At 40.5% G+C, this 21,106-nt stretch overlaps 1 protein-coding gene across 10 annotated transcripts in view; it reads left to right on the forward strand.

Moving 5' to 3' along the window:
• Nucleotides 1–19,742, forward strand: part of m1ap (meiosis 1 associated protein) — a 75,603-nt gene extending 55,861 nt beyond the window's left edge. For 3 of the 10 annotated variants that reach the window (XM_062065181.1, XM_062065180.1, XM_062065184.1), the window contains exons 6-14: nt 12,827–12,973; nt 13,041–13,200; nt 13,727–13,868; nt 15,055–15,118; nt 15,580–15,722; nt 15,819–15,934; nt 16,014–16,092; nt 17,672–17,890; nt 18,448–19,520. In XM_062065181.1, the coding sequence (XP_061921165.1) occupies nt 12,827–12,973; nt 13,041–13,200; nt 13,727–13,868; nt 15,055–15,118; nt 15,580–15,722; nt 15,819–15,934; nt 16,014–16,092; nt 17,672–17,887 (1,067 nt within the window). In that variant the 3' untranslated portion in view covers nt 17,888–17,890; nt 18,448–19,520. The other 7 variants (XM_062065188.1, XM_062065185.1, XM_062065182.1 and 4 more) reach the window with 7 other exon arrangements.
• The last annotated feature ends 1,364 nt before the right edge of the window (nt 19,743–21,106 follow it).

Consider the following 21,106-nt stretch of genomic DNA (forward strand, 5'->3'; position numbering starts at 1 on the left):
CTTGACTCCCCCTCAAGTTCCACATACTTTCCCACCCAGCTCGCTCCGCATGGAAGTGAAGCACTGACCCATTTACACTCTATTTGTCTCTCAGAACATGTGCCAATATCTTTCTTGTAAAACGCCAAACCCTCTGCCAGATTTAAACAAGGCAAACGGCAAATTACAAAAGTGAAATGTGTTTGTTGAGAGCCTCATTAATCACTGCATTGTTGTTGAACCTATCTCGTCTTGAACACCGGGACTTCTCTGTAATTGCTCTTTAAAACTCTGGGGAGAAGGTAGAGAAATGGGTCATGGAAAGAGGAGACGAGCAACACAAACAAAAGGGAAGTCTCAAGAGAGCAAGACGGGAATTAATATGGTACTAATCAGAAATAGTTTGTTATTGTCGAGTGAAATGATGTTGTGAATAGCAAAACACAAGCAGGCTTGCAGTAATGGAAACATTGTTTATTTAAAAGAAGCAGATAATGTCATCAGTCCGTCCCAATTAAAGCAATTACTAAGGTTTCTAATCATACTCCTAGATTCACTCTGTCTGTAACTTTACAGCAGTGTGGTCCAAAGAGTGGACCGTGGGCCATGTTTGGTGTGTATTTTATTGGCCACGGCATATTGTAAAATCTAATGAATTAATTATTAATTACATATTAGATATCAGGGTTTTTCTATAATGTTACTGATTGTGGTGCGCCGCCATGGCAAATTTAAAGCCGCCACACCTTAAAAATGCATTTTTTTTTATTTTACGTGAAAGCAAATTGAAGTAATGTAATGTATTGTAGTCTCCAGAAGAAGTTACATAAAGTCTGACGCTATTTTTAAAATGTATTGCCAATCTTATGCTAAAAACCAGCTCAATTCCAACATGTATTCCCTACCGTACACACACGTCCTTCTCTGTGCTTCACTCCCAGACACGCAACAACACGAACATAAAACATTACCACCAGCAGGTCGTTAGAGTATGAGTGTAAATATATAGCCTATTGTTTGCGTACTATCAACTAGTGAAAATTTGGCCGTCGAAAAAAGACTGGGACCACCGAAACACCGCTGCCGAAACTGAATGTTGTGATGATGCAGGCAATACGCATGGGATTGTCTGCAGCGAGACTGCATGTCTGTGTACTTAAATATATCCGAGATATACCCGCTAACAGCGATCTACAAAATGTGCAATGTGCAAATATTAATGAGGACAGTGGCGGTTTTTACGGACAGAAACTCCAACTGGAGCATCTGTCCTTATTACAGTCAATAATAACACCCAAAAAAGATTGTAGATTTGTTGCTTGATCATTTTTATTAAAGAAAAAGTCACTAAAAGTCTCTAGACACTTGGAAAAGTTCTCAACAAAGTACATTGTACAATAAGCAGCAACAATTGAAAATAGAGCAAAATGATACAATATGAAAGATATATGTTAATACTAATTAATAACACAGATTTGTTTTTAAATGTGTGTATACATTTTTGGAGACTTTTTAAGGAAAATAATATCATCATAGCAAATTATGCAAATGATACAATTACATAATGGTGACCAAGCCCCAACCGGCACAGGTATCTTGGCAATCTAGGAGAAACCCTGGATATTACACTAATTTGCTCTGTCACCGATAACAAAAAAGCTACAATGCAGATGGTTTATGCAGATAGTATATTTTGACCTACCTTGAATTGGTTTTTAGCATTTTTAATGTAGAGACAAGGCTTGTGCAAAATTCAGAATTTGATAATGCAATTTAACAAAAATTGAAGAATTGGAATTTCAAGTAAATTGACTGCACCCCACAGGATGTTGAATTTTAAATACAGGATGTGGAATTTAATTCATTGCAATTCAGATAAATTCCTTGCCGCCAAATGACAGTAATAATTTGTCAAGTTTAACAAAGGTTTACACACAAATACCGTATTTTTCGGATTATAAATCGCTCCGGAGTATATGTCGCACCGGCCGAAAATGCATAATAAAGAAGGAAAAAAACATATATACGTCGCACTCGAGTATAAGTCGCATTTTTGGTGGAAATTTATTTGATAAAATCCAACACCAAGAATAGACATTTGAAAGGCAATTTAAAATAAATAAAGAATAGTGAACAACAGGCTGAATAAGTGTACGTTATATGACGCATAAATAACCAACTGAGAACGTGCCTGGTATGTTAACGTAGCATATTATGGTAAGAGTCATTCAAATAACTATAACATATAGAACATGGTATACGTTTACCAAACAATCGGTCACTCCTGATCGCTAAATCAGATGAAATCTTCTTCCTCGTTGTCGCTCCTGGTATGCGCCGCTAGCGTCCTTTCTTTCTGCTGCTCGATCGCCGTTTTCTGAAATACACGTGTACGTGTATTTCACTACGTCCAGCTTGTAATCTGCAGTACCGTATATGATTTCCTTTTCGGTGCCATTTTTGTTCAGCCCTTGTCAGTTTTTATAAGTGACCGCCAATGTAGAAATGATCCATTTTAATAGCTACGGCAGTGGCATATAGCAGTTAGCATCCCATGACCCACAATGCACTTCTGCCATGACCCTCCCCCGCCGAATTCTTATTGGTTGACGTGTGTGTGACGATTGCTGACATTTTGCTTCGTCTCTTCCGTGAATTAGATAAATAATATTATTTTATATTTTACGGTAATGTGTTAATAATTTCACACATAAATCGCTCCGGAGTATATGTCGCACTCACGGCCAAACTATGAAAAAAACTGCGATTTATAATCCGAAAAATACGGTATACAAAAAATACTTTACAAACACTTACATAAAATACAAATTCTCTGTTTTCTAAAGTTTCTTCCACCTTTTTCCGTAATTTTAAAGTAACAATATCCATTACGTTCACTTTTATACCTACAAAATTGGCAAAAAGTCTTAACACTTAGCATTCTAGCAGAGTAGCAGCAGTTAACAGTATTCATGACTATTAGTTTCATACCCCCAAATTTGGCTGAAATGCTAACAGTTAGCAACAGCTTAAAGCATTCACCCAATTACACGATCTGTTTTATAGAAAAACGCTTTTATTTTAATTTGTCGATGAAAAATATTTTTGCCACATAAGTGTGTACATGGGGTACATAATAACATTTAATGAAATATGTAAATAAATAAAAAAAGTCACATATGGAATATACTGTAAGGCAAGGATCTTCAACATGTACCTGTCCAAGAACCCCAAAAAACAGTTGGAGAGATGGAGCAGAAAGAAAATTGTTTGAAGTCGAATCAACCAAAAAATTCATGACTCTGTGCTGTAAAGCATGATTCTGGAATACACCAAAAAATATCAATTAGAATTTCATGGAATTTCAATTATACTTACAATTGGCAAACTCCATTCACATTCATGGAATTGGCATTTTTGAACATTCATCCATCTATTCATTTTCTATACCGCTTATGATTATTAGGGTCACGTGTAAACTGGAGCCTATTTCAGCTAAATTGGGGCGAGAGGCTGGGTACAGATGGGTCACCAGCCAATCACAGAATTTGCTAGACAAAGGTACAAGCGGTAGAAAATGGATGGATAGATGGCTTCTCATTTCAGTTGACAATTTTACATAAGCCTGGTCGAGTAAAGTTTGGGCACCACTGCTTAAACTTGTAAGTAGGGGCACATTATCTACAAATTCGAAAAATACACGCTCTCGTAGCGAGGGATTAGGACCCTTCATGTTGTAGCATTTTCCCTAAGCCCTTTAAACTGCAAAGGTCATACATTTGCAATAGACTTGTGGTTATGACTGTAAGGACAGAGAATACAAAGTGTCTTTTTTGTTTGACTACGTAGGAATTATTTTCTCGAGACTTACTGGCACCTTTCCTTTTTTTCATCTTTGTGTGTGTGTGGCCTCAATACAGTGTAATTACACCATATTATTTTCACTCTTCTTTTAATCATACTTTGCTTCAGGGACTCATACCCAGCCCGATCAAAGCCTTACATGAGAGGACTTTTACCCCCTCTTTCCTTCTCTTCACTCCTGCAAGTTAATTGCTGTCTCCGCCTATTTCCTCCCTCCATATGTCTTTTCATATGAGGAATAATAGGACTTCTCTGTTAGGCTCAGCCACACTTTTACATCTTATAAAAAGCCCATTTCCTGTCTGCTTTTTTCTCATTTCTACATAATCTTTCTTGTTTTAACACAGATTCATGTTGCATTAACCACGACTGTGACCATAATCCCTCATTCAGAAGCATTGTTGACTTTAATCCAGCCAACTTTTTTTGTTAAGACTAGTTATAAAGTTGTAAGTGTGCAGAGAGGACAAGTCATGCCCTAAACATGGCAATGCATAATAGACAGACGTTGACATGCGGTCTCCTTGCAGATAAGATAACACAATTGATTATTTTGTAAATGCAGCCAAGATTTTGGGAGTTTTCCTTAGGGCAGGGATATTCAACTAAATTGTTTTGGGGGCCATATTTTCAGAATGGGGCGGACTTCTCTCATCACTATTATTCTTATAAGAGAGAGACAAGCGATAGAAAATGGATGGATGGATTGTATATTCCGGAGAACCAGTCTCCTCTACAGTAAACATTTGATTATGGTAAAAACATTTTTAGAGTTATAGGTCCTTCTGCAAATTTTTTTTATTTTATTTTTGTAATATTCTGCAAGGTTTTTTTAACTGAACTTGTAGGCCAACGGCTGAATAGCCCAATTTATGAAAAAGAGAGGACCTAAAATGAGGACCTTTGAGGCACACTACTACTGTAGTATAACTAAAGAAGTTGAACAAATGACTACTGACTGCATCTGTAGTAAACATGGTCCAGCAACACCTTACTTTTATAAATCTCATTACTTAACTGCCAAAAATGAAAACACTTGAAAGGGTGGCTTGAGGAACGCCTCAGTTATGTTCATCACAAGTTTGGACCTTAGTGTTCTATGTTTGCTATCAAAGTTAAAATATCAATGCTCAGATATGCCAATGTGTTTACAGTGGTCCAAGTTCTTCTTCAGGAGCACTCTAGTGCAGGGGTCCCCAAACTACGGCCCGCGGGCCGGATCCGGCCCGCCAGCGTCCAAAATCAGGCCCGCGGGAAGTCCCAAGTATAAAAAATAAAAATAAATAATTTTTTTTTTTTATTACTATTTTTTTTCTTATCTACTTTGTACTGCTTGCTACTCACAATGTCTCCTAGCCGCTCAGGCAAATCATATTATCTAAAAATGCATTTTCTCATCGATAACGTGACATCATCGCACGCGCGGAAAGTGCGCTATATATATTTTTTATATATATATAATATATAAATATATATATATACATATACATATAATATACTGTATATATATCTTATATATATATACATATATATATATGTAATATATATATATACATATCTAACATATATATATATATATATATATATATATATATATATATATATATATATATATATATATATATATATATATATATATATATATATAAATATATATATATATATACATATCTAACATATATATATATATATATATATATATATATATATATATATATATATATATATATATATATATATATATATATATATATACATATCTAACATATATATATATATATATATATATATATATATATATATATATATATATATATATATATATATATATATATATATATATATATATATATATATATATATATATGTCTGTCTATCTGTGTTGGCCCTGCGATGAGGTGGCGACTTGTCCAGGGTGTACCCCGCCTTTCGCCCAATTGTAGCTGAGATAGGCTCCAGCGCCCCCCGCGACCCCAAAGGGAATAAGCGGCAGAAAATGGATGGATGGATATATATATATATATACATATATATATATATATATATATATATATATATATATATATATATATATATATATATATATATATATATATATATATATATATATATATATATATATATATATATATATATATATATATATACAGCCGGCCCCCGGCCAAATTGTTTTAACCCAATGAGCCCCCGAGTCAAAAAGTTTGGGGACCCCTGCTCTAGTGTTCTAGCAAATTCCTGCAAAAGTGGTTGTCTCACAAGTTTTGAACTCAACGCCAGCTGAATAGCCAAATTTGGGGTAACAACATGGAGCCTGGCACTGCCTGCATTTAATAAATTTGCCTTATTCATCATGGCGACTGCCATCTCAAATAACTCAAAGGAATTGTTTCCCCTGTCTCTGGGACACTTATGCCATCTTTACGACCCACGCATGTGCATGGATCAGCAAACACAACACAAATCTGCTTTGAGCTGCAGGAATAGTGAGTGTTTTGACTTGCTGACTCACAGTCACCGTCAGTAAATTGGTTTTATGTTGTTCTTGTACAGTATTGTATGATGAAAATACTTGAGACCTGCAGTGCAGTATGAGGGTGTGTTAGTTATCATCTGCTATGTGCACTTAGAACCCATCTTTGGAACTGCAACAGTAGACTCCTGCCTTATTAAAATCTTGCTATTCCGCACATTGTACTTTGCTTTTTTACTGAACTAAACAAAGCGATCACAAGGGCACCTACAAAGTCTTGTCTGTAATCTTTCAGTCTTCATGTAGACGGAAATATTTGTGAGCTGCCTCCTGTCCTCTTGCGGGTACTGATAGATGCCATTCCTACTTTTTCACTAACTGCTTCAAAGTAACAACACTTTCCAGACTTTCCTGCTCACCTTGTGGTTGTGCTTTCTTTATATTTTTTCCTCTTAGTTTTCACAGGCAATCAGCTAGTCGGCTTTATTGTGCAGTGGTTTCAAGAGCTCCGAAGGAAACCTCCAGCTTCTGGCAGACGCGACCACAGTCACCGCACGTGTTGACGCAGATAGGGAGTGCACTGCAAACACTTAGGATATATAGGCTGTAAAATCAGTTGAAGAATGAAGGCTTATACTTTCTGTCAGCCTTGCAATTTCTTTATTGATATATTCTATATTTTTTAAACTGCTGTGTCCACCGAGAGAAAGATTGTGACTCATGTTATTCCATGGCCTGTTCAGAATTCTAAAAAAGGCTTGCTTGTTATCTTTAATTCCTTGTGTACTCCTCCTTCCCTGTAAATCTTCTCTGTCAAACAGCTCTGTGAATCCTGTCTGCACAGCCCTTCCACTTCCTGTAAATGTTCGTCCTCTGCCTGAATCCCAGCACTTGTTCTCTTGCTTTCACGCTGCTCTTTCCATATCACACCTGATCCCTGCCAACATTTCTGTATGCTGTTGCCCATTCCCTACTATTTCATCTTGAGTACCATATTCTCCTTTCTCATTTTACCCTTTCCCATTTCACCCTTTAAAAGTATGCGTCAAACGCCTGCCAATAAGCAATTGTGCCCGCGAGCCATTTAGGTCACACAGCTGCTAGTGTGTGTAGTGGCCTTGTTACGGGCCAGATGATCAATGTGCTATTTGTCACAATCTCAAACAACATCAATGAACTATTCACCACTGATGTCCATGCCGAGCCGCATGCAGACTGACATGGCTGCTGTGTAGTGTGTTGTTGCTTCATAAGGCCACTGAACAAAGGGTGGTGTATGTATTCCCCTTAGGTATGCAGATAAACGCACACATGCTAATGAACTCACAGATCACAGACAATGGTAATAATGGATAGTTCAAGTGAATATTACATCAATATTTATACAGTACACTGTATTCACAGTGCTTCACTTTTCCCACATTTTATGGTATAGTCTTATTCCAGAATCTCTCCTTAAAGGCGACCTATGAACATTTTAATCTACATTTAAAACACTTCCTTCTGGATAATATGAATTGGATATGCTTTGTTGTGAATTTTGTTCCGCAATCACATTTATAACCTACTTTCTGGGGATGTCGGCAAAATGTTTGTTTTTGGAGACGTTCCCAAATTGCTAATGAAACCACGCCCCACCCTCTCCAAAAGTATACATTTTTCTTTTGACAATGTACACTGTTAAATATATAATAATAATGTATAATAATAAATATATATCTTGAAGACAAACGTCATTTCTATTACTTTTTTTTTCAGACACGGTCGAAAAAGTCTTTATGAACAGTATAGGTATAGATTCACCCAGTCACAAATTACCGGTAGGTATACCTGCCCACTCTCCCATCGTTTTAGTCCAGAGATGCGTAAAAAAGCTTGCTTTTAACTTTTAGTAGCATTTATGTCAATGTGTGTCACACATCAATGTTTATGTACGTGTGCCTAGATTAGTTTAAGATAATACTTTATCACACCTGTGCATGTGTTTCTTCCAACCAAGTAGTAATGTTGCATTCTTTTTGCGTTGACGTTTAGCGGCTAATCCAATTTTGTAATGGGAATACTACGCCGGCTACATCCAGCTGCCTTTGAAGCAGCGGAGTCAAGTACCAGCGGGGACCGTCAACGGAAGAGACGTAAGCAGTGTGATCGGAAGCAGAAGCGAGGATGCCAAGCGGGGCTAACAACAAAGCTAAAGGCTAATCCTCACAGAACGCCGCTTCCTTCCATTCTGCTTTCAAACGTCTGCTCCCTTGAGAACAAACTGGACTACCTGAAGCTGGATTTAAATGCAAGACGCGAGATGAGAGACTGTTGCGCCATATTTCTCACAGAAACGTGGTTGAAACCAACCGTTCCGGACGAGGCAGTTAGCATCGAGGGGCTAACTATGTTTCGGTCGGACAGCAGCAGCACTCTCACTGGTAAATCCCGAGGCGGTGGTGTTTGTATATACATCAATAACAACTGGTGCAACAATGGAAAGATCGTATCATGTCACTGCTCTCCTGATGTAGAACTATTGACTATAAAATGCAGGCCATTTTATTTGCCCCGGGAATTCAGTGCTATGATCTTCACAGCAGTGTACATTCCTCCCAGTGCTAACACCAAAGAAGCTTTGAATGCTTTGTACTGCTCCATCAATGAACTGCAATCTACACATCCAGAAGGGAGTTTTCATCGTGGCAGGGGATTTTAATCAAGCTAACATGAAAACTGTGTTCCCTCATTTCCATCAATATGTGAATTTTGCAACCAGGCTGGACTTGGTTTATAGTAATATAAACCAAGTTGTGTGCCGAGGTGGGGGCGTGGTGTATAAAGCTACACCACGCCCCCACCTCGGCTCCTCAGACCATCTATCTGTGATGCTAATTCCTGCATACAAGCCCCTGCTGATCAGGAAGCAAGCTACAGTGAAGCAGATGAGGACCTGGCCAGAGGGAGCAATGTCAGCATTACAAGACTGCTTCGAAACCACAGACTGGGACATGTTCAAGGCAGCCGCCACCAAAAATCATCACACATGTGTGGAGGAGTATTCAGAGTCTGTGTCCGCATACATTCAGAAGTGCATGGAGGATGTCAGTGTGATCAAGAACATCCCCACACGGGCCAAAGAGAAACCCTGGATGAACAGTGAGGTACGTGCAATGCTGAAGGCTCGGAACAAGGCTTTTAAGTCTGGCAACATGGTGACATTAAAATCAGCCAGAGCTAACCTGAACCGTGCCATTAAGGTTGCAAAGTGTGCTCACAGTCAGAAAGTGCAGGACTTCTTTGAGAACCCCACAAACACTAAACAAATGTGGCAGGGCATACAGGTCATCACAGACTATAAAGCTGCCCCCTGTCCCTGTGACAACAGTATCAGCTTCCTAAATGACCTGAACAACTACTTTGCAAGGTTTGAGGCACTTAACACCACTCCGGCGAGAAAATCCATCCCTCGCCCTGATGAGCAGCCGCTCAACCTGGACATAGCGGATGTCCGGAAAACCCTGAGGAGAGTGAACCCCCGGAAAGCACCGGGACCTGATGACATTCCGGGCAAGGTGCTTAAGGGATGTGAAGACCAGCTGGCATCTTCAACATCTCGCTGACCCAGGCTGTGGTACCATCATGCTTTAAGACGGCCACAATCATCCCAGTGCCTAAAAAACCCACAATCTCCTCCCTCAATGATTACCGCCCCGTTGCACTCACCCCCATCATAATGAAGTGCTTCGAGAGGCTGGTAAAGGAATACATTGTTTCCAGACTTCCCCCCCACATTCGACCCATACCAGTTTGCTTATCGCCCTAACCGCTCCACAGAGGACGCCATCTCCTCTGCACTCCACCTGAGCTTAGAACATCTGGAAGGAAAGGACACACACGTGCAGATGTTGTTTCTGGACTTCAGCTCAGCATTCAACACCATCATCCTGCAGCACTTGGTGAGCAAACTGGCCCCCCTTAGATTCAGTACCCCCCTTTGCAACTGGCTGCTTGACTTCCTCACAGACAGACCCCAATCTGTGAGAGTGGGCAACAACACCTCTAGTGCCATCTCCCTGAGCACCGGCTACCAACAGGGCTGCGTCCTGAGTCCGCTGCTGTTCACGTTGATGACCCATGACTGCTGCGCCAGGTCCACTACTAACCACATTGTGAAGTATGCGGACGACATGACAGTAGTGTGCCTCATCCGTGACAACAACGACATGGACTACAGGGAAGAGGTGAAACATCTGGTTGACTGGTGCCGAACCAACAACCTGGTCCTGAATGTCGACAAGACCAAGGAGATCATCGTTGACTTCAGGAAGCACCAGTCCAGCCATGCTCCACTCTTCATCAACGGCACAGCGGTGGAGATAGTAAGCAGCACCAAGTTCCTGGGGGTGCAGATAACTGACAATATAACCTGGTCCCTACACACCGGAGTTCTTGTGAAAAGAGCTCAGCAGCGCATGCACTTTTTGCGTCGGATGAAAAGAGCACAGCTCCCTCCCCCCATTCTCACCACATTCTACAGAGGCACTATAGAGAGCCTGCTGACCAACAGCATCTCTGTCTGGACTGGAGCCTGCAATGCCTCAGACTGGAAGTCTCTCCAGAGAGTGGTGAGGACGGCAGAAAAGATCATCAGGACTCCTCTTCCTCCTATCCAGGAGATCGCAAAAAGCCGCTGCCTGACCAGGGCTCAGAAAATCTGCAAAGACTCCTCCCACCCCCACCAAGGACTGTTTTCACTGCTGGACTCTAGAAAGAGTTTCCGCAGCCTCCGAAGCAGAACCTCCAGGTTCTGTAACAGCTTCTTCCCTCAGGCCGTAAGACTCTTGAACGCATCATAATTATCCCCTCAACTACCCCCAAAATTGATTAACTCGCTAGGAATAAAAAAAGACAATATAACATACATAAATAAACGTGGACGCATGTGAAAAAGTGCAATATATTTATCTGTACAGTAACCTATTTATTTATTTATATATGCACCTTATTGCTTTTTTATCCTGCACTACCATGAGCTTATGTAATGAAATGTTCTTATCTGTACTGTAAAGTTCAAATTTGAATGACAATAAAAAGAAAGTCTAAGTCTAAGTAATGGTCCATATAGACAAATAAAGACAAATATATTTATTTTTTAGACATCAGAGCAACTGTGTGGGCATTAGACAAGATAGAATAACACACAAGATCCAAGCAGCAGCCATTACAGTCTCACAGTCTATGTGGCAAAGAGGGAAGAGCTCTGCAGTTGGCATACTAGTAAGGCCCACATTAGATCCGTCAATCAGCGATGTCACTAATTCCCAACTCCAAAATCCTGCAAATAGAGGCATCAAAAGTTGCGTTAAGTTTGGGGAGAAGGGTGTTCAGGTTTAGGGGTAGTTGTTGAGGTTCTTTTGGGGTGGGGTGGGGGGTAAAAAACTCTAAGCCCCAGGGCCCCCAATTAAGCGGGCCCTGATCATCACCCTGAGCATCTCTCGTTTACCTTCGTCCCTGCTATGTTGCACTAATCTCCTACGCTTTCTCTTGTCTTTCTCGCTGTGATTTACAACTACTTCCCCTGCCGCTGAGTGTATATCAGCTCTAATAATTCTTCTCTCCCTCACTTGCTTACTCCACGCCTCTGCTTTCCCACTCTCCAAGCCCCACAACATATGGGAATTGCTATTGATTTGCTTCAACTCAGTTTCTTCCATCTCGATCTACCGCCCAAGGTTCTTCCTCCTATCTCTCTATTACCATCACAATGACAACACACACCCTGTCTCCTCACCTTTGGAATTTGCTCTCAAAGCCCAGCTTCTCTCTCTTCTAATAGGTTAGTTCCCAAATGTTTTGATTTACTTTCTCTGCTCAGTAAATCTACATTTAGCACATGCAAGAATTGGGAGCAACTTATCTCAAAGTTTCCTATTTCTATGGAAAACATGAATGAATTGGAGCAGAACATCAGAAGAAATATTGCTGTTGGTTCATTCTCTTAATGTTAGTTCATTATTTTGTGTTCCACCCAGATGGGATCAGACCACAAGTTCACCCCTCAAAAAGTGACATATATTTTATATGACTAAAGATCAAATATTTATTTCTGCATTATTCCCTTTAGTCCAGAGTTATACATAGCTGGTTCTGTTATGGGAAATGTTGTATTAGATTCTAGGGAATTTAAAGTTTCAAATATGTAATACTCTCATCTCCTTTCAATGTCTCTTGTCTCACAGCAACAGTGTCTCTTTATTTTCAACTTTCACTTAGTCACCATTAGTGAATAAATAACTTCATTATTGACCAGCAGATAGAGAATGAGACTAGAAAGAAGTTCTCCTGTGCATGAACAATTAGATGTGTGAATGACAGCAATAGAAGGAAATGAAAATAATGGAAGAGGTTCCACTGTGAGCAAAGTCTTGTGTCTCCATCTAGTGGTTAGAAACATAATTGCCTGTTTTGTGTCAGTTTGCGTGACATGTGGAGTCAGAAAACGCCATCTAATTATTAACATTGTTGCAGATAATCTGTTGTTGGTGGACCTGCAGCAGGTGGACAACAATGTGATTGCAGTGGAGTCTGTGTTAAAAGCATGGCTTCAAGAGCAAGGCGGGGACAAGGAACACCTCCACCTTCTTCTGCCCAGCCCACTGGAGAATCACATTCCAAGTATGTTCCTCTCCCACCACGAATAAAAAATGTTGTGGTCTCTTATGGCACTTTGGCTGCTGTCTAGTGTGCATTAAGTGCGACAAGCAGGAGCGTCTGATCAGCCCCGCCCTCATCCCACTGACCCCCCACCTTGGTGTGAAGACAGAGAGCGTTCGTGATTTCATGTCTGTCTCAAAAGGTGCAACCAATCAGAGCCAAGTACCACAGAAGCTGAGAGCAATCAAGTAAGAACAAGGGCTAATCTAGTAACATTGTTTTCAAGTAGCATGAAAAAAGTGTCCTTGTCCACCCTTCATCATCTTTATGGCGGGAAGCAGGAAGTGTGTGTGCATGTTTGTGTGTGTGTGTGGGAACCATGGATGTATTGTGGCTTGTATTCTGTTAAACCTCTTTGACAATGAATGGTTCTATTCTTTAATGGTGCACAGCGGTGGAAGACTTCCCGAGATGAAACCCTGTCCTTGCATCATCAGAGTCCACTGTGTTCTGCTCAAGTCCTCTGCTCTGATGCTGAAAAACATGTCCAAGTCGCCAGTTATGTTGTCAAGACATTGTTTGTGAGGAAATATTTGGCTCGCCGTTGACAAAAACAAGACAAAATGGGGAGGTTATTATGAGGCTCTTGCATGGATTGCAACACAAGATGTGAAACCAACAAAGATCCCTACTGTTTGCATAGTGTGCATACTAGCCTGTTCAACAAGGGACAAAGTTATGTTTTGAACTGGCCACGGTTGGGTGTGCTTGCAGGGCCCTGCGTGCTGATGGCATGTGTGAAAGCATGTTGTACGGCCTGCCACTGGTGATCCGCCCCACTACCTGCTGGCAGCTGGACTGGGATGAGATGGAGAACAACCACAACTGGTTTCATGCTCTCTGCCACACACTACAGGTGAAGACCGCAATTACCATAGCTGCTGTTATTACAGCCATAATCCAAAATGGAATAAAATGTAAAAAGAAGACACACGAAATCCCACAATGACAACATAAAAAGTTCACGTGTAGAAGACCACAATTGCCATGGTGATGAAAATTATGCTCAGACGCAGCCACTGATCAACCTTCAAAAAATATTTCAATGTACATAGAGACCCTGCATAAAAGCGCTCTTAACCTCAGTGAGAGGCGACGGGTCATATTTCACCAAGGCAACAATCCGAAGCAAACAGCCTAGATATCAAAGGAGTGATTTCAGGACAACTCTGTAAATGTCCTTGAGTGACCCAGCCAAAGCCCACACTACAATCCCATTTTCACATTTCTGTAGAAATGTGAAAATAGTGGTGCTGTGACACTTTCTATCTAACCTGATGGAGCTTGAAAGGTAATGCAGAGAGGAATGAGTGAAACTGCCCAAAGTGTAATTGCTGCCAAAGGTGCATTAACAAAGTGTTGAGCTAAGGCTGTGAATTATTTTACTCGTGATTTATTTTTTTGTAATGCATTGGCAGATGTTTCAAAAACGCTATTTCATGTTGTCATTATTGGGTGTTGTGTGTATAATTTTGAGGTAAAACCTATTTGTAGTTGACCCTCGCCACACCAGATTTCACCACATCACAGATTCTTTGGAGTATTTTTTAATTTTTTAAGGCAAATTCTAAAAAATGTTGGTCTCCAATTAATCATATTTACAGCTAAATTAGAGTGGAGTTTTCAGTATCGTGGCCACTGATTAGCTCAGCCTCAGGCAGCATTGCTCTATTGGACTAAAAGAGTGTAAAGGTAACTAAAGGGTGTTATTTCAGGGGGCTCTTACAATGTTGCAAAATATTTAAACAGTTTTTTATGCGGTAGCTCTGAAAATATTTGATTTATAATGAATAATTCCTTCTTAGCGGAAATGTATTTATCGTTGTCATGTTCAGAACCAATTAACAGCAATAAATGAGGGACGACTGTGTTTAATTTTGGAATAAGGCTTTAATAAAATGTGCAAAAAGTGAATACTCTGCTGGGAAATTGGGAGTACTTTCCGGGTTGCACTGTACCGTTAGTAAAACGGCAACACTCTCTGAGGCCTTACAGAAGAATAGGAAATGTTAGCATCCTTTTTTCTTGATGTTGTTTTTCAGAGTCGTGACATGGTCCTCCTGCTGCAGGTAGAATCCACTCAAAGGTCGGCAACTGGAGGCCCAGGTGCATGAGTTATAACACTTGGGGGGTTTTTAACTGGTCTTTGTGTCATGGTGGGCACACATGCCAACAGTGTAATCTCCGTTTGTTTTAATCGGGGACGGCGTGGCGAAGTTGATAGAGTGGCTGTGCCAGCAATCGGAGTGTTGTTGGTTACTGGGGTTCAATTCCCACCTTCTACCTTCCTAGTCATGTCCGTTGTGTCCTTGGGCAAGACACTTCACCCTTTGCTCCTGATGGCTGCTGGTTAGCGCCTTGCATGGCAGCTCCCGCCATCAGTGTGTGAATGTGTGTGTGAATGGGTAAATGTGGAAATACTGTCAAAAGCGCTTTGAGTACCTTGAAGGTAGAAAAGCGCTATACAAGTATAACCCATTTATCATTTATTTATAATCAAAAAGGAAACCACATTCTGCAACACACACTCATGCTGTGTGCCCTGTGTGTCTTTGTATGCGACACAGCTGTGTTTTCTCACTATGTCCTCCAACCCTCGGCATCTCTCTCCTTCCTCCTGAAGCCGGTGGTCTCAAGAGAATTGTTGTTGCCTTGCACCCCATCATTGCCAGTGCAGGATCCCACACCTGAAGCCATGCAGGTCATACAGGTGACCTGTACGCTGCCTAGACAATTACAAAGAAGCCCAGAAGCAGATTTGTGCTATCATTGCACATTTGGGTCATACTTCATGCCTTTCTGTCAGGGCTGCTTCACCCAGATGGACGAGGAATGTGTGTTCAATCCCCACTCTCTGAGCAGCAACCTTTACCCTCACCTCAGAAGCCGAGGCCTGCTTTCCCAGCCGCGATATCCCTACAGGTCAGCACCTGCTCAGTGGTTCGACGTTTGTCATCTAGCTTTATAATCCAGAACATCTGACAAAGATTTGTGCTTCTAGGCTGCAGCCAGCTATACATAGACAGCAGTCTCAACCACCAGAGGGAGCTAAAGCCACAGCCAGCAGACAACCGCGTCAGGTAAACAAGTTATTTAAAAAAACAAAACATTTTTTTATTTAAATGTTTTGACACACAGTTAACAGAAATACAATACAATATAAATCAAATGTTCTTTTTCCCCCACCCCCAAAAAATAGGCAAATAAGTGCATGCAGATATTGATGTAAAACCATGGACAACTGCACTTCTGAATGGCCCTAACATGGTGCAGCAATACACAAAAGCAAACAAAAAGCTAATCAGTCATTCACAATTTAATCATATCTCAATCAGGGCCAACCTGTATATTAGTCTCCTTTATATGTTTTAAGAAGGCACCCTATATGTCTTGAAATTTTACAGAACAACCATTCAATGTCAGCCTAATGTTCTCCAATTTAAGGAAATAGAAAATATCTCTGATCCAGCGGGTGTGGTAGGGAAGCGCTGCAGCCTTCCAGTTAAGCACAAAAAGTATTCTAGCGAACAAAGTACTGAATGCTACCAGAAGATGACTGAGGGGCTACCCTGAATAATCCACTTAGAGGATTTGGTTACCAAAGACAAAGTATGAAAAATTTCTGTCTTATAATTGCACCGAGATGGGCAGGGTGTTAAACAAGTTCCTTTGATAGTTCATGAGCTGCTGCTGTTTTTTAGAAACAAATTGAAACATTTTTAATAACTTTTTATGGTTCACTATAATGTATGAAAGTGTGATGTCAGTCAGTTTTCATTGTCAGTGTGTTTCATTTTTGAGAGATTGGGGAAGTGACTCAGCATGTACACAGGATGTTTTGTAGAGCTTAAGATGTAGTTAAAATATTTTCGTTGTATCATAAAACATTGTTTCGTCAGTGGAACATGAAAATGTCATCCATGATCTCTACTGACCATGATAGATTTTACACTTCTCCTTGATAGTAGTAGCACAGGGGTGGATGTTAATGTTTCACCAGCCATTTTTTGTAAACTAATTGCTATGAACTTTGTGTCGGTTCGCGTTCTTTTGTTGTATCAGCGGCGTGGCCTAAAAGTGTGTAGTTGTTGGCAGCGTGACTCACTGTGCTCGATAAGGCCGCTGCCATGCAAATTGTTTGAGTGTCAAAACAAATATCCAAGCACTGTGCTGTCGTTTCTTCCTATTCTGTAAAAAGAAATACGCAGTCTGTCTGTTTACTGCCATTTGATTAAACATTTGTATACAAGGGTTGTTGTTAAAATGTTTACCACCACAATAAAATCTTGAATAAAAATAAAACACTGCACAACTTGCATTTCAATAGCTCAACATGTTTAAAAGAAATAGACCTAGACAGAGATTATTTGATCATTCCCCTGTCCCATGATAAGTGTCTGATAATACTGTTTCTCTGACTGATTCCTTTAGTTTAAGATCTTTATGTACACTAGTTTGTTTAATCAAGTATTTCCACATACAGCTTTACTGAATGTTTTCAGTGTTCAGTACAAATGCTTTAGATGTACAGTAGTTTTCCCTTGTATTTCCTCCCTTGTTTACTAAGATTGCCTATAGTTGTTTGCTTTGTGCATAGTTTGGCAGATTGGACATGGTATAAACTTTGTGTAAAATTTTAAGTGTGTTGCTTCCCTTCAGCAACCAAACCAGGCTCGTCAGCTAGGAATGAAGAGCAAGATCAAGGCGACCGTGTCCCCCATGCCCTTCTCTTGTTCGTCTTCACTGGGACTCCCACTTGCCAAGGCCTCTCGTCCCGTTTTGACCTTCCAAAGCAGTGGCAGCCATCAGGCATTCGTCTCTGCTCATCAGGAACAGTGTGACGACAGCTCCATAATAACCCTGGAAGAGGACTGATGGGTGAGTGGAGGCAAGTTCAAATTGAGAGCAATACAGGGAGTTGGTGGAATACATTGTGTACACTTTCTGGCTACTATTTAGCCAAAATAATTGTTTCTTTGACACAGCTATTTCCATTTTGAGGTTTGCTGATATCAAGTCCGACTAAAGAAGCAAAAGTCACTTTATGTCTGGGTCTGCTGACTTCATTATTTCACTCATCGCTAGTAATCACCACACTGGCTCAGTTAGAGAGAGTGAATGTTTGTGTGCGTGTGCGTGTGTGTGTGTGTGTGCTTGACATTATGACAGTCACCCAATCCCCCCTGTAAATAAGACAAAGATAATAAGAAGGGAAACAACACAATGAAAGTGTGTATGTTAAAAACAAATGAGACTATAAAGAGGATTTATATGTGTGCAACCCACAAGTCTTATATGGGGAAAAACATTTCCAGCATGTAGACCTGGACATTGCTCTTGTTGCTGCATCCTGGTCTTAACACAGCTTTTCCGTTTTAATGAAAGCCAGACAAAAGCAACACACAAGAAGGCCTCTCTGCTTTCCCTCACCACAGCTCAAGAATCTCTCTGCAGGAGTTGAAAGGTGCCGTAGGACGAGATGAATGAAGATAAGAGACAACATCTTTTAGTTTAATTTTGGAAATTGTAAACATGACTGAACGTTTCTACGTGTTAGTGTGTGTGTGTGATGTTCGAAATAGAGTCAATGCAAGTTCATGCATGTACACATCTGACCCATTTTGCAAGGATTTGCCCACACACAATGCAATTGATTCAAACTCATATTAGTGTGTTGCCTCCATCCATTATTACTAATTATACAGTATATTCCTCACATAAGAGCATCATCTCTTTTACATACACACACGTATAACCAGGCTTTAATCAGTCTCCCGCCATTCCACCCCCATGTTGAACCTTGTCACATCCAGCGACGACCAGTGAGAAATTACCTCATGGCGTTGTGATGTCACAGGACTTCCGCATTCAGAAATGACAACCACAACGACTCTTTTGTCTGCAGAGAATTTGTGCAAACCACTAAGTCCTCATACTGACTTTACTTGCTCGTTTCCCTGGTTCTTTGTTTTCCCTCGCATCTTTTCTGTCATTGTGTGTAAATTTCATAAGGTGGTTTAAATATAAAAACAAGAAGCAGTTCCTCTTTCAGCCTGCTAACCGTGTAAGGAGAAGCGAGATAGCAAAAGGGCTATTTTGGTGTGGGTGTGTGCACTTATATTTCATTAGTTTCAGAGACTTTTCAAGTTTTGCCATATGACAGAAATGTCAGATTTTAAGAAGTTTGAGTGTTGTGTTACTGTTTGGCTTTTGTATTTTGTTCATTGATGATTATACAGTATACAGTTGTGTCAGTGACACCATGGTGTATTCTGATATTTTGGTGGGAGGATTTTAAATGTGTCTACATGATTAGAACTGCCATCTTCTTGCTTCATTTAAATGTTTAAAAAAAAAAAACATAAGGGATATTGCACTGTCAGAGGCTAAGGGCTATAGTTTTAAACAACTCAGCATGATATCAATGCTGCAACTTCCTGCTTTGTTCTTTGTGTTTCATTTTGAAGCAATCGAATTGGCACCTCACAATAAAAAAAAATATCTTGCGCACTAACATGCTGTGTCTTTCCTGCAGTTCTGGCTAGAGTGATAATACAACACAATGCACTTTCTACACAGGTCACAGACTGAGAATAATTTAAGTGCATCCCAGCAGCCCTGAGTGTGAACAGAAGAAGGAAGTTCATCTGCTGTGAGGCAAATCCACTCCTACGCTGTCTGAAAAGTAGAGTCTGCACATTCACTGGCCAATATGAAGTAGGATATAAATAATGTGTAATCGTACACAAAGGTAGGAAACAGGTGAATGAAACTACGGTACAATAATTTCCTCTTGAGTGTGGCAAACGTATGCAGCTTCAGAGGCGCATAACTCAATTGGTTGACCACACAACACTAAAAATAAAAATTGGTGGTCAAAGTGAGAGCGTCTCAGGCGTGTTTGCAGGCCCAGCTAAAACTCTAATAGCGGAAAAACGTGAGACATGAGGTAGATAAAATGTGCGGCAGAAGATGCATATCATCATGCTGCCTGAAAGGGAACATGCTAACACACGCCTACACCCACACACTGTTTCCTAATACTCAAGCTTGAGCAAAGTATGCAAGAGGACTTTTTACTAGTTGCGTTATAGCCGGCGTGGCCTGCTCTTCTGAAGTGAAATGCACCATCAGAAGTTGATGTGAAACCATGTAGTGAGGCCACCATACAATGGCCGACTGAGGCAAATGTGCAGCAACTTGGCCTCCAAACATATATATTATTTAATCCCTAAAGCACAAAAACACCATCAAACAAATATGCAATTAAGAGTTGCTGCAAGTTCATGGAACAACATAGAAGTTAGCCAGACATCTCCGTCTTTAAAGATATGAGCCAGCGTACCATCAACCTTGAGTGCACTCACATAGATCTGTGCAATAGCTCTAATGATGGAATGTTGTTGTTTTTGACAAACCAACCTGTATTAAATGTGGTTATTAGTCATTTCGGAATGATCTGCTAGGTTACAAATAACTGCTTCCTAAACGGGTCTTGAGCAATTAAAGCTCCAAACAGGCCGAACCGCTGTTGCCACGTGAGGGACAGAATGAAAAAAAACAGACAGTAAGAGTTTATACTCCCTCTGACAGACTGCAACTATGCAGCTAGTTTTGGATATCAGTGAGGAAGTGTTGAGTCATTTCAAGAAGCAGAAGAATCAGACAAACCTACCATGGGCCACATGTGTCTGGCTCTGTTTGTCCTAAGTTCGATTAGAGTTTAATGAGAAACACAGAAGTTTGTCTGTCCCCCTTTTGGCTTCTCATTTCTTTCCTGCTTGGCCTGAAGAAACACACTGGTGGGGATTGGCAGAATTGGGAAGCTCCAAATGTAACGTGGGTATCTTTCACAAAGCACTCCGGTAGCAGTTGGGGAAATAAAAAGTAGAGGGACGAAGGAGAACTGGAGCCTCGAAAGGGAACAGACTGTCCCTGTTTTTCAAGCCAAATGACACATGCAGCTCTTTCTTGCCAACATTTATCGTGTGAACGTCTTTCTCATCTTCTCTTTTGTAAGCTCTGAAGAAACTCTTTTGAATTCTTCATGCTGCTAAATGGCTGATTTGGGCTTCTTTCCTAAGCCATCTTGTG

The sequence above is a fragment of the Entelurus aequoreus genome, linkage group LG12 (genome assembly GCF_033978785.1).
Source record: "Entelurus aequoreus isolate RoL-2023_Sb linkage group LG12, RoL_Eaeq_v1.1, whole genome shotgun sequence".
NCBI lineage: Eukaryota > Metazoa > Chordata > Actinopteri > Syngnathiformes > Syngnathidae > Entelurus > Entelurus aequoreus.